This window comes from Pogoniulus pusillus, chromosome 28, assembly GCF_015220805.1.
Source record: "Pogoniulus pusillus isolate bPogPus1 chromosome 28, bPogPus1.pri, whole genome shotgun sequence".
Taxonomy (NCBI): domain Eukaryota; kingdom Metazoa; phylum Chordata; class Aves; order Piciformes; family Lybiidae; genus Pogoniulus; species Pogoniulus pusillus.
This window is the reverse complement of record NC_087291.1, coordinates 5,676,682-5,691,463: the sequence shown is the minus strand read 5'-3', so window position 1 is coordinate 5,691,463 and position 14,782 is coordinate 5,676,682. Positions and strand designations below refer to the sequence as shown.

The following is a 14,782-nucleotide window of genomic DNA, read 5'->3' as shown; positions in this document are numbered from 1 at the left end:
TGTACGTATCCTGGGGTGTATTAGGAAGAGTGTATCCAGCAGATCAAGGGAGGTTCTCCTCTGCCTCTACTCTGCCCTGCTGAGACCACATCTTGAATACTGTGTTCAGTTTTGGGCTCCCCAGTTTTAGAGGGACAGGGATCTGCTGGAGAGAGCATATGTATATACAGATATGTATATAAATATACATATATACACACATATATGTATATACATATCCTGGGGTGTATTAGGAAGAGTGTATCCAGCAGATCAAGGGAGGTTCTCCTCTGCCTCTACTCTGCCCTGCTGAGACCTCATCTTGAATGCTGTGTTCAGTTTTGGGCTCCCCAGTTGAAGAGGGACAGGGATCTGCTGGGGAGAGTCCAGCAGAGGGCTATGAGGATGATGAGGGGACAGGAGGGCATGGCTTTTGAGGAGAGGATGAGGGCCCTGGGGCTGCTTAGTCTGGAGAAGAGAAGACTGAGAGGGGATGTAATAAATGTTTGTAAGTATCTGAAGGCTGCCAGGATGGGGGGGACAGGCTCTGCTCACTGCTGCCTGGGATAGGACAAGCAGCAATGGGTGTAAGTTGCAGCAAAAGAGGTTCCAGCTCAACACAAAGGGGAACTTCTTTACTGCAAGGGTCACAGAGCACTGGGCACAGGCTGCCCAGAGAGGTTGTGGAGTCTCCTTCTCTGGAGCCTTTCAAGTCCTGCCTGGCTGTGTTCCTCTGTGATCTGTGTTAGATAGCATTGTCCTGCTCTGGCAGGGGGTTGGACTGGATGATCTCCTTGGGTCTCTTCCAACCCCTAGCATCCTGTGAGCCTGTGAGTGACAGTGAGATCTCTAGGTGACTGACAGGATTTGCATGAGGGGAAGGGATGATGTATTTGAAGGGCAGGTTGCACTTCTGTGCCACGTTTACATGGGAAGTGCAGGATGCCTGTTGCACATTTACACTGTGTGACATAAAGCAGATTTAAAAATACAAATGTCAAGAGTCCTACCTGAACCCATATGCCCTCATTTTGATGTTCTAACTGTTTGTCTTACTGACCTTATAGGAATAGAATCTGAATCAAGGGTTGTAAAAGTAACAGCAGGGCAAATCCTTGCCTACTTTTTGATAGAGGAAGAGTCTGGGAATCCTGAAACCTCCCAAATGAAAGATTTCTGTGGGAGTAGGGGAAACATTAAAATTCTTCCTGCATTGTGAGAGAAAAACAAACTTCCTATTAGAAGGATTTGGTGTTATTCAGCTGACTTCATCCAACAGAGCAGGAACTCAGGGCACTGTGAGACTGGAAAATGTCATGCTTTAGGACAGCCAAGAAGACAGCAGTTACTGTAGTTGTAGGAATGCTGCAATCTCTGGTACTGCTCCTGCTGTATTTTGGTTTGGTTCATACAAGAAGCACTTGGCTTTTGAAATTCTGTGGCCTCTAGTACTGTAACTGATGTTCATGGCAGCCTGCACCCATAGGAAACAAACTGTACTGGAAAAGAATCATAGAATCAACCTGGTTGGAAGAGACTACCAAGATCATCCAGGTCAACCTAGCACCTAGCTCTAAGCAATCAACCAGACCATGGCAGTAAGTGCCTCATCCAGGCTGTTCTTCAACACCTCCAGGGATGGCAACTCCACCACCTCCCTGGGCAGCCCATTCCAATGCCAATCACTCTCTCTGCCAACAACTTCCTCCTAGGTCTCTTCCAACCTAGTTGATTCTCTGATTCTATGATCACTGAAGGGACATTGTGGCCAGGTGGGGTTGGCCTCTTCTCCCAGGCAACCAGCAATAGAACAAGGGGACACAGTCTCAAGTTGTGCCGGGGTAGGTCTAGGCTGGATGTTAGGAGGAAGTTGTTGGCAGAGAGAGTGATTGGCATTGGAATGGGCTGCCCAGGGAGGTGGTGGAGTTGCTGTCCCTGGAGGTCTTCAAGAAAAGCCTGGATGAGGCACTTAGTGCCATGGTCTGGTTGACTGGCTAGGGCTGGGTGCTAGGTTGGACTGGATGATCTTGGGAGTCTCTTCCAACCTGGTTAATTCTCTGATTCTCTGATCTATTGTGTATAAAAAGTTTCAGAAAGATGGCCTAGCTTTTACTGGAAAGCCTTCATCTCTAATGTGTTCATTCCTTCTTCTTGTAGGATGGAATGATTGTCCATGTCCCTTCTGGCCAATGCATGGAGGCAGTGAAGAGCGAGGCCGAGGAGGACTTGCGTTTGTGTGTGTGTAACAGGAGTGCAAACCAAGTGTGGCAATTCGAGCGTTCCCCTCTGCCACGCCAGAGGTGACTGACAAGTCTCCATGGGAATCCAGACTCCAAATGTCAACAGTGCTTCTCTTTGGGATCCGTTTCCTGCATGGACAAGGAAGATCAGCGCCATAGGCTGGGGACTGAGTGGCTGGAGAGCAGCCAGGAGGAAAAGGACCTGGGGGTACTGATAGATAGTAGCTGAACATGAGCCAGCAGTGTGCCCAGGTGGCCAAGAGAGCCAATGGCATCCTGGCCTGCATCAGGAACAGTGTGGCCAGCAGGACAAGGGAGGTTATTCTGCCCCTGTACTTAGCACTGGTCAGACCACACCTTGAGTGCTGTGTCCAGTTCTGGGCCCCTGAATTCAAGAAGGATGTTGAGGTGCTGGAACATGTCCAGAGAAGGGCAACAAAGCTGGTGAGGGGCCTGGAACACAAATCCTATGAGGAGAGGCTGAGGGAGCTGGGCCTGTTTAGCCTGGAGAAGAGGAGGCTCAGGGGTGATCTTATTACTCTCTACAACTACCTGAAGGGGCATTGTAGCCAGGTGGGGGGTGGCCTCTTCTCCCAGGCACCCAGCAACAGAACAAGGGGACACAGTCTCAAGTTGTACCAGGGTAGGTCTAGGCTGGATATTAGGAAGAAGTTCTTCACAGAGAGAGTGATTGGCATTGGAATGGACTGTCCAGGGAGGTGGTGGAGGCACCATCCCTTGGGGTCTTCAAGAAAAGCCTGGATGAGGCACTTAGTGCCATGGTCTGGTTGATTGGATAGGGCTGGGTGCTAGGTTGGACTGGATGATCTTGGAGGTCTCTTCTAACCTGGTTGATTCTAAGAAAAAAGAAAAAAAAAAAGATGTTGGTGTTTGCTATAGCATGCAGGCAGGTTAAGAAGGTCTCTCCTTCGAAAGCCTGGCTCAGAGAGTTGCTGTCAGTGCTTGGTTTATTCAGCTCCAGCTAAAATTTGTATTTATTCTGTGAGGATAGGAATGAGGATATTGTGACCATCAATAGAGTCTCAACTCAGCTGTTGCAGGAGACAGTTAAGTTTGCCCTTTGAAGGAAATGTGGGAATTTGGCTGCCAAACAGCTTATCTTGGGCTATTCTGTAGCTTGTGAAGACACAAGAAAATGAGTTTGTGAAACTTTGGCCAGCCAAACCAGGGTAAGTTTGGCCTTGTCTTATAGTGCACTTAACATAGAATCAGTCAGGGTTGGAAGGGACCACAAGGATCATCCAGTTCCAACCCCCCTGCCATGCCCAGGGACACCCTACCCTAGAGCAGGCTGCCCACAGCCTCATCCAGCCTGCCCTTAAACACCTCCAGCCTTGGGGCCTCAACCACCTCCCTGGGCAACCCATTCCAGCCTCTCACCACTCTCATGCTCAACAACTTCCTCCTCACCTCCAGCTTGAATCTCCCCACCTCCAGCTTTGCTCCATTCCCCCCAGTCCTGTCACTCCCTGATAGGCTAAAAAGTCCCTCCCCAGCTTTTTTGGAGTCCCCCTTCAGATCCTGGAAGGCCACAAGAAGGTCACCTGGGAGCCTCCTCTTCTGCAGCCTGCACAGCCCCAACTCTTTCAGTCTGTGCTCACAGCAGAGCTGCTGCAGCCCTCTGAGCATCCTCGTGTTCCTTCTCTGGACATGCTCCAGCATCTCCACATCCTTCTTGCAATGGGGCCCCAGAACTGGATGCAGTACTCCAGGTGGGGTCTCACAGAGCAGAGGAGAGGGGGAGAATCACCTCCCACCACCTGCTGCCCACACTTCTAAACTCTTAACAGATATAAAACAAAGTAGGTTTTCTGCACATGAAATTAGTGGATATTTTCACATGCAACAGCTAAAACTTTGTTTTCCAACCATCTCCAGCCGAAGTTCTACCCACTGTGAGATTGCACAGAGCATAAATTAGCACTTAATTAGGCTCTAGCTGCTCTAATTGACTTGGAATACCAACAGTCCTCGGCGTTTGATGTATCATTCCTTAAATCCTTGCTCCACAGTCTGACTTGAATGGGGGAATAAGACTGAAAGATTGCCAACTTTGTGTTTGTTTTAATGAAACTGAAGAATAACTCTATTTCAGGAAACTGTGAAATGTGGAAGAAGGTTAAACTACAATAAAAAGGATGCTAACAACTTCCCTGCTTGTTTTGTAATGCAAAGTATCACAGAATCACATAATGGTGAGACCTGGAAGGGACCTCGGGAGATCATCTACCCCTGCCCAGAGCAGGCTGCTCAGGATCATGCCCAGGTGAGTTTCAGAAGTCTTTAGAGAAGGAGATTCCATAACCTCTCTGGGCACCATGTTCCCAGGATCTGGCACCTTCAAAGGAAAGAAGCTTAAAGTGGCATCTGTTTGCTCTCCCAGAGCAATGGGTTGAGTTTATTACTATTCCAGTGACAAAAGTGCAGGCTGAAAACAGCAAATTCATGAAAAAGGCAAGTTTCAATGGTGGCTGCCTAGGAAGTAAATACTGTCCTGTTCAGTATCTGTATTGATGGTCTGGAGCAGGGGATTGAGTCCAGCATCAGTAAGTTTGCAGATGACACCAAGCTAGGAGCAGGTCTGGAGCTGTTGGAGGGTAGGAGAGACCTGCAGAGGGACCTTGACAGGCTGGGTGGGTGGCCAGAGGCCAATGGGATGGGATTTAACAAGGCCAAGTGCCCACAAAGATGTTGAACAAGACTGGTCCCAGGACTGATCCCTGAGGGACTCCACTTGTCACTGGCCTGCATTTGGTCATGGAGCCATTGACAGCCACTCTTTGGGTGCAACCATCAAGCCAGCTCTTTATCCATCTTGTGGTCCACCCATCAAACCTATGTGTCACCAGCTTGGAGACCAGGATGTGGTGTGGGACAGTGTCAAAGGCCTTGCTCAGGTCCAGGTAATTGCCATCAGTTGCTCACCTCTCATCTATGAATGTTGTCACCTGTTCATAGAAGGCCACCAGGTTTGTCTGACAGGATTAACCCCTGACTTTCTGTTTCTTAGTAGAAATACTCTTGACATGATGAGCATTGGGAACTCCAGCTCATGAAACTCCATTCTTCCACATAACCTTTATTTTGCCCTTTGACAACAACAAACTGTTGGGTTTTGTCTGCAACCCTTATCCACATCATTCCAGCTGTGCAGATGCCATGAAAACCTCCCACTCTGTGTGGCTCTAGTTCTGCCAGGCCAGCAATTTCCCCTCTTCAACTGGGGAGAATATTAAGCTGCAAAAAGGGCAAGAGAATTTTCTGCCTGCTCTAATATACTAGGGTGCAATTATATTATTAAAACTGCTTAAAACACACTTGCTAAAGAAATAGTAACACAAATAAGACCTCTAGATGTGGACAAAGCCCATACCTTGCAAGAACATAGGAGAGCTGTATCATTTCTTCTCGCTTTTGGCAGTTGAAGGACAAAATCCTGATGGAGAACACAGGAGAGCAAATAACAGCAGGAGAAGTGGGAAGACAGAGGAGGTTATTTCTCAGACTGAGAAAGTGCAGGTGGCTTATTTGTTCTAGTGGGACCAAGATTTGTCTTTTCCTGGCTGGACATGTCAGAGATACACACAAAGCTACACTTGAGGTTTCCTCTTGCCCTGTGTGAGAGGCTCATCTCAGCTTTCTGGTTGCTTTCAGCTAGACTGGCTGTAATGAAAAAAAATCATGGGATTTCCACCCATAAAACAACTATATTGTGAAGTATGGGCAGTCTTGGGGTTGTCATTTCTTGGCAGTCATGAGCAATGAATTGCAATATGTTACATCTGGGGCTAATAGAGGAAAGAGTCTGAGTGGTAAAGATCTGGAGAGTGCAAAAATGAGCAGAACTAAACAGCACTTCACATTGATACAACACACTTGGCAGGTTTTCATAGGACAGTCAACTTAGTCAGGGAGCACTAAACTGAGCTGTTTCAGATTTTCTTAGAGGGATGTTTCTTAGCTGCTGTGCTGTGGATGCAGCTTTTCAAATCTCACTATGGCATTTTGCTGCTCAGCTTGTGTTGTCCAACTGGTCAGGAGCACCAAGAGTGTGTGTAACATAGCAGGGATTTGTTCAGGTGCATCCTACAGTGGGGCCAGCAGTCTGACCTCATAGAATCATAGAATTAACCACTCCAACCTAGCACCCAGCACTAGACAATCAACTAGACCATGGCACCAAGTGCCTCATCCAGGCTTTGCTTCAACACCTCCAGGGACCACAACTCCACCACCTCCCTGGGCAGCCCATTCCAATGCCAATCACTCTCTCTGCCAACAACTTCCTCCTAACATCCAGCCTAGACCTCCCCTAGCACAACTTGAGACTGTGTCCCCTTGTTCTGTTGCTGGTTGCCTGGGAGAAGAGACCAACCCCACCTGGCTACAGCCTCCCTTCAGGTAGTTGTAGACAGCAATGAGCTCTGCCCTGAGCCTCCTCTTCTGCAGGCTGCACACCCCCAGCTCCCTCAGCCTCCCCTCACAGGGCTGTGCTCCAGGCCCCTCACCAGCTTCATCACCCTTCTGTGGATACATTCATGAAGCGAGATGTGCCAATTGAGGCTGACTCTGATAAGACACCTTGCATCTGGAGGGTATTACAGCAGAGACTGTACAGCTGCTGAACAGAGCAGAAAAAAATCCAACAGCAATGCACAAAAAAGTGGAATCAGACTTATTAGAGTGAAATCCTTTGAAAAATCAAATTCTGGAGGAATCAAAACTGTTCACAGATTGATGCCAAGGGTCAGCCTGCATGGAGGCATTGTGCAGGGTGAGAAATACTCCAATATTTTACACTTACTTCTTCAGAATGAAATTATTCATTTCATAGAGGCTGAAATGTTTCAATTAACACCTTTGGACAAGCCTGTTTTTTGTGCATTTAATATTGCTTTCCCTCTCTCCTCACTATTTTTCAGTTCAGCAAGAGATAATATAACAAAAGAAGAGCCAGAGCTGATGAAGAGCAGACAGACATTCCCTATGGTATTCCAAACACATCACTGGTCAGGACAGGGTTTTGTCTGTACTTCTGCCTCAACCTGAGCTGTAACAACCTCAGACATAAATGACACCAAAATGCACTTGCTCAGTCTGATCTTTTGGCTGATACAGCCAAGCAGCAATCAGGCTGAGCCTGAAATATTTATGAGAGAGAGCCATGAAGAGCAGAAAACTCAGAAATGTATTATTTAGTCTACATGTCCTTTATTCTCTGATCCTTGGTAATTCATATAAATTCTGCACTGCAGAGAGTGATTGGCATTGGAATGGGCTGCCCAGGGAGGTGGTGGAGGCACCGTCCCTGGAGGTGTTGAAGCAAAGCCTGGCTGAGGCACTTAGTGCCATGGTCTGGTTGACTGGCTGGGGCTGGGTGCTAGGTTGGCCTGGATGCTCTTGGAGGTCTCTTCCAACCTGGTTGATTCTATGATTCTATGAAGTAACCTCTCTGCAGCAGCCTGAGTTACTCCAGATTTGCACACTTGTGTGGGGTGGCAGGATCTGCCTTAGAGCCTTTTGGATTAGCCCTGTCTCAAAGGGCGCTCTGACTCCATGGCTCAGAGCATCCCCAGCTAGTTTAATCTTCACAAGCTGCCCTTGCAAGGCAACCTGCAAACATGTTTACAGCTCTGCCACAACGCTATTTTATTCCTCAGGTTGATTAACCTGAGGTTGTTTAGCCTGCAGAAGAGGAGGCTCAGGGGTGATCTTATTACTGTCTACAACTACCTGAAAGCACATTGTAGCCAGGTGGGGGGTGGCCTCTTCTCCCAGGCAAACAGCAACAGAACAAGGGGACACAGTCTCAAGTTGTGCTGGGGGAAGTATAGGCTGGATGTTAGGAGGAAGTTCTTCACAAAGAGAGTGATTGGCATTGGAATGGGTTGCCCAGGGAGGTGATGGAGTCACCATCCCTGGAGGTGTTCAAGCAAAGCCTGGCTGAGGCACTTAGTGCCATGGTCTGGTTGACTGGATAGGGCTGGGTGCTAGGTTGGACTGGAGGATCTTGGAGGTCTCTTCCAACCTGGTTGATTCTATGATTCTATGATTCTAAATGAATCTATCTCTTCAGACCTCGACTTTTGCAGGTGCTCCTGGTATAAATGCCTCAACCACACAAAACCAAACCAGACAAAACGTGCAGACACTTTATTTGGCATGGAAAGGAACCAAGGACACAGCTCTGCTACGGCTGCAAAAATAAAAGGAGCGCAGGGAACTTGGCCTCCCTCAATGGAAACTCAACATTTGGGTGGCCCTGCTGCAGTCTGTGTGGGGCTGGCAGTCATTGTCTTTGAATGAAGAGACTGCCTTAACCTGGATCACTATCAAATGCTCCCTCTGCGAGGCCATGCATTTGGCAGAGGTACTGACAGAAATTCGCTGGCTGAGAAAGCACAATCAAATCCTGTTAGGCATAACATCTTGAGAAGGGGGCCCATAAGTTTAAACCACTGAGAAACTTTGACTGTGGCTGTTTGGCATTTTCTCCAGTTGGTGATTTATTTGAATCCTCCTTCAGTGATGAAAATCCCAGGTTTGAAAAAAAAAACAACAACTATCCAAGTAAAAACTAAAAAAGAAATAAAAAGGATTTGCAGAGATGAGTGTTTAGTCAGGACCAGATTAAATCCTTCCAGTCCCTATCTGCTCTCCACCATTCCTCACTTTGCTGTGTGCACAGGGGATAACCACGCAGCCCAAGCCGCTAGAATCATAGACTCATAGAATCAACAAGGTTGGAAGAGACCTCCAAGATCATCCAGGCCAACCTAGCACCCAGCCCTGTCCAGTCAACCAGACCATGGCACTGAGTGCCTCATCCAGGCTTTTCTTGAAGACCCCCAGGGACGGTGCCTCCACCACCTCCCTGGGCAGCCCATTCCAATGCCAATCACTCTCTCTGTGAAGAACTTCTTCCTAACATCCAGCCTAGACCTACCCTGGCACAACTTGAGACTGTGTCCCCTTGTTCTATTGCTGGTTGCCTGGGAGAAGAGGCCACCCCCCACCTGGCTACAATGCTCCTTCAGGTAGTTGTAGACAGTAATAAGATCACCCCTGAGCCTCCTCTTCTCCAAGCTAAACAGGCCCTAGGTTACTTACTAGGTTTGGAGAGCAAGAAAGAAATACTGAGATTAGTGCCTGAACAAACATTTGGAACGGGGAGAAAATCCCTCCTCTCATAAGCAGGAGGAGGTGGGCTCTGTACCAGTGCATCCCTCAAAGGCTGCCTCACTACCATGTACAGCCAGTGTGCCTGCAGAGGGAATCCACCAAGAGTATCAGCCCTCTCCCTCCATCCCTTCCCCCTGCTTTCACAGCAAAACAACAACTCTAGATTGCTAAGCAGCTTGTGGTGGAGGTGTAAGCACCACAGAAACCATGGAATCATAGAATCATAGAATCAAGCAGGTTGGAAGAGACCTCCAACATCATCCAGTCCAACCTAGCACCCAGCCCTAGCCAGTCAACCAGGCCATGGCACTAAGTGCCTCATCCAGGCTTTTCTTGATCACCCCCAGTGACAGTGCCTCCACCACCTCCCTGGGCAGCCCATTCCAATGCCAATCATTCTCTCTGCCAACAACTTCCTCCTAACATCCAGCCTAGACCTCCCCAGGCACAACTTGAGACTCTGTCCCCTTGTTCTGTTGCTGTTTGCCTGGCAGAAGAGACCAACCCCACCTGGCTACAGCCTCCCTTCAGGTAGCTGCAGGCAGCAATGAGCTCTGCCCTGAGCCTCCTCTTCTGCAGGCTGCACACCCCCAGCTCCCTCAGCCTCTCCTCATAGGATTTGTGCACCAGGCCCCTCACCAGCTTTGTTGCCCTTCTCTGGACACCTTCCAGCACCTCAACATCTCTCTTGAATTGAGGGGCCCAGAATATGTTTTGATGCCAACTTGGTGTATCATCACCTGCTGCCCCTTAGGCCTTATGTCAAAGAATGCTAAAAATACAACCTTGCTTCCAGTTCCAAGCAGTGCTTGAACTCCACAAACCATCCCTAGCAGAGAACATGGTTTGCAGTTTTCCATGTCCTTTTCCCAGGCCTACAATACAGGTTTGCATTTGCCCATCACACTGCTGCATTTACACAGACCCACTGTGCCCCAACCCAGGGTTAGTGAATTTTGCTGTTTGTATCAACAAGACATGAATTAAGCTCCTGACTCCACAGCTTTTACTTGCCCAAGGGAAGCTCAGAGGCTCTAACCCCAGGCTGCTTGCAAAGCCTGTCAAAAGCCATTTGTGTATGGAGAACACAGCAGTGAATCTCATGGTTAAGGCTAAAAGGCAATTCTATGCCAAGCTCATTCTAGGTCACTAACTTCCTAAGGGTATTCTTCCAAGAAACAGCTTTATCTTGAGTAGTTCAGCAAGAGGAAAGAGAAGGTGAGTTATGATTAACCCTTTCTTCAAAAGGAGAAGCAAGAGTTCCTCAATTTATCATATTCATCACTCATGATTTAGTCAGGGTAAGACTTCTTTTTTAGATCACCCAGACTAGACTCAGCAGCTCTGGAAATTGAATGAAGCTTTGTATTTGCAGCTTAGCATAATATACAAGCAGGTATATACAATATATACAGGAATATGCAAGATAAAAGGTAATAAAGAAACACAGCAGCCCTCCCAGAAACCTGAGTCCCCAGGAGTGGCTCTCAACCACCCTTCCACCTTCCTCTCACCCCTCTACCTTACCCTAGATCTTTGCCTTATGCCCAAGGTAGATTGGAGGGTCAGCCAAGGGGGTTAGTGCCATGGTCTAGTTGACTGGATAGGGCTGGGTGCTAGGTTGGCCTGGATGATCTTGGAGGTCTCTTCCAACCTGGTTGATTCTATGATTCTATGATTCTATGACTTAATGAAAAATGACCCCAACACAAGAAAAAAAAATCTTGGTACCAAGATGGTAACATCATCCCTAAAAGTTTCAATAGGAGCAACAAATAGAGTCATTGGATGGTTTAGGTTGGAAGGGACCTCAAAGATCATCCAGTTCCACCCCTTTGCCATAGGCAGGGGGGCTGTTTTAAAATGCTTTTTTAATATATATATATATATATATATATATATATAAAATATATGTATAGATATATATTTTTTAATTATTTTAAAATAATTTAAATAATACAATTTCAAAACTAACTTAGGCTCTTCAGGGGCTCAGCTGATAAATTCTTAAAGCTTGGGTTCAGCAACCTCAATGAACTGACTGCAAATCTGTCAGGGAAGCGACACTCAGAAGAAAATGGGACACTGAAAGTCTCATCATACAACTGGAAACATGGGAAAGAGTAAAATTAAGAGACTATATATATAGTCATATATATACAGTCATATATATATTATATATATTACATATATATATATTGGAGGTGTTCAAGCAAAGCCTGGCTGAGGCACTTAGTGCCATGGTCTAGTTGACTGGATAGGGCTGGGTGCTAGGTTGGACTGCATGAACTTGGAGGTCTCTTCCAACCTGCTTGATTCTGTGATTCTATGATTCTATATATATTCTTAGGGACATCCTACCTTAGAGCAGGCTGCCCACAGCCTCATCCAGCCTGGCTTTAAGCACCTCCAGCCGTGGGGCCTCCACCACCTTCCTGGGCAACCCATTCCAGCCTCTCACCACTCTCATGCATTGAGCAACTTCCTCCTCATGGCCAGGCTGAAATCTCCCCACCTCCAGCTTTGCTCCATTCCCCCCAGTCCTGTCTCTCCCTGAGAGCCTAAAAAGTCCCTCCCCAGCTTTTTTGTAAGCCCCCTTCAGATCCTGGAAGGCCACAGGAAGGTCACCTGGGAGCCTCCTCTTCTCCAGACTGAGCAGCCCCAACTCTTTGTTCTCATAGCAGAGGTGTCCCAAAATTGGAATGGTTTGAAATGTATCACTATTTGATTACTGAAAAATAAACTTGTTATCTCTGGAACAATATCCATGAAACTGATGCTCTGCAGAAGACTTTTTTTTTTGTGATTGGTGCTGGGATTCACAATTAAGAATGCTGCTGGGGGAAGAAATGTCAAGGTATGTACTTAAGAGTCCTTTAGGACATTACAACTTCCCCAACATACAGATACACAGAATAAGTGCTGCAGCTGAAATTGGTGGCCTAATGACCCCAGCTGTTAGACATCCAGGGTCTGTCTCATGGCTTTCTAGAGCAACTATTCAACTAATCATGTATGCCATTGATATACAAGCACTGTGAGCCAAAAGTACATGACCTTCTCAGCATGTTTCTTTGAAATGCAAACAAGTATCTGAAGCTGTGCCTCAATAATTTAGTGTGAATTGCTTTCCATTTCTGCCCATAAAACTGTGGCAACAGAGCATATTGCTTGTTTTAAACACCAGTCAGAAGCTTACTGGTGTTTTACCAGTGTCAGCCATTTAAGAGCTTGAATATCTAAAAGGGATCACAAGTTATTCACTGTCCCTAATCTCCACTAAATGCCACTTATTCCATTAACATTCACATGAAGCTGTTTTCATCACACTGGACTCCTCTGTGCAAAAGTCAAGGACCTAATCAAATACCTAATCAATCAATCTGCTTGTCAGCTGCAAACAGCAAGCAAAAGACTTCTCTGTGTCCTACACAATTGCCTCTTTAGAAGACAAGTGAACCATTGGTCTCCAAGAACATGTAATAGACAAGTAATGCGTAAGAGGCCTGAGTGCCACACAAGGGCTCTGTGGTGCTGGGAAGAAACCTTGTGACTGAATTGCTGAAGGGGAACATTTCTGATGGGTTACTCAGATTGCCCTGACTGATGTTTTGGTGTTATACTGCATGGAAGGGTTTTTAAAAAGCTGGCTGCAATCACTGAGTCAGAAGCTTCTTACAAATTAACAGCAGACAGGAGGAGCAGCTCTTGGCTTGAGTATCACTGAGCTTTCAGGATGGGTGAACTGTTGCCAGAGAACTCCTCTCTGCAGAGGAGGTGGCAAGGCAGCAAAACAGCTCAATGAATTCTAAAAGTCTGAGATTTCCAAAGGGCAACAAAGAGAGGGGTAAGTGACATGCATCCTTGTTTGCCTCCTTTCTGGGAAGACAGCAGCTACTGTCTTAAGACCCTGAAGATACTGCAATGAGTCTGAGTTGAGAGCAATTCCTGTGGGCGTGCATGCCCACATGCTTTTCTAACATCAGCCACAAGACAGCACTGCCCTGTTATCCTGTAAAAAAGCTCCAGGAAAGCAAAGAGAATGCAACCTTCATTGAAGCTTTGATGTACACTACATACCCAAATCATTTTAATGTGCATAGAAACTCCATTTTACAACTTGGATCCCAGTCATACTTGGTAAGAACACACTTACCACGAAATCTTAAGCACTGAAAGTCACAACTGATGTAAAGTAATAATTTACTGTGCGAGAATTACTGCTAAAAAGGCCATCACTTGAATTTTAGATGAGTGGGGAACACCACAGAGAATCATTTCAAGGCTTGTATTAATATATTCTATTGATGAACATTTTTTTACAACCACAGAGTAAATCAACTATATGGAATATAAATAATTCTCTAGGCAAGCTTCATAAAGTCTTTACAGTCAAATTACTCCTGTAAAATTTACACACCTTTAGAGAAGCTATACCTAGAAATTTACTTTGATGCAATTCCATCACAGTAGACTTTCCCTGATGTTCCATTTGTACCCGCCTGAACATGAGCCAGCAGTGTGCCCAGGTGGCCAAGAGAGCCAGTGGCATCCTGGCCTGCATCAGCAATGGTGTGGCCAGCAGGAGCAGGGAGGTCATTCTGCCCCTGTACTCTGCACTGGTCAGACCACACCTTGAGTGCTCTGTTCAGTTCTGGGCCCCCCAGTTTAGGAGGGACATTGAGATGCTTGAGCATGTCCAGAGAAGGGCAACGAGGCTGGGGAGAGGCCTTGAGCACAGCCCCACGAGGAGAGGCTGAGGGAGCTGGGATTGGTTAGCCTGCAGAAGAGGAGGGTCAGGGGTGACCTTATTGCTGTCTACAGCTACCTGAGGGGTGGTTGTGGCCAGGAGGAGGTTGCTCTCTTCTCTCAGGTGGCCAGCACCAGAACAAGAGGACACAGCCTCAGGCTGTGCCAGGGGAAATTTAGGCTGGAGGTGAGGAGAAAGTTCTTCCCTGAGAGAGTCATTGGACACTGGAATGGGCTGCCCGGGGAGGTGGTGGAGTCGCTGTCCCTGGAGCTGTTCAAGGCAGGATTGGACGTGGCACTTGGTGCCATGGTCTGGCCTTGAGCTCTGTGCTAAAGGGTTGGACTTGATGATCTGTGAGGTCTCTTCCAACCTTGGTGATACTGGGATACTGTGACTTGTAGACAAATCCTTAGTGTACTTATGTAGCAGAAATTTGAACAGCAGCTTAAATAAGGTTCCTGTCGATTTGCTTCATAGCATCTATTGACAGAATCAAATTAACTAAAGTGACAAAAATTCCAGTGTCATTACCACAGCAGCAACTCAACGCCAGAGGAAATCTTCATCTGGTGCACAAGCTGAACAAACAATAGCTCATTAAAACCACTGG

The 14,782-nt window shown here is 46.9% G+C and overlaps 1 protein-coding gene across 4 annotated transcripts in view; it reads left to right on the top strand.

Annotated features, from left to right (window-relative positions):
• The window catches only part of GALNT15 (polypeptide N-acetylgalactosaminyltransferase 15), a 33,833-nt gene extending 31,354 nt beyond the window's left edge, over positions 1–2,479 (top strand). For all 4 annotated transcript variants that reach the window (XM_064166898.1, XM_064166899.1, XM_064166900.1 and 1 more), the window contains one exon: positions 2,137–2,479. In XM_064166898.1, the coding sequence (XP_064022968.1) occupies positions 2,137–2,283 (147 nt within the window). In that variant the 3' untranslated portion in view covers positions 2,284–2,479. The remainder of the gene's footprint in view (positions 1–2,136) is intronic.
• Positions 2,480–14,782: the final 12,303 nt, after the last annotated feature.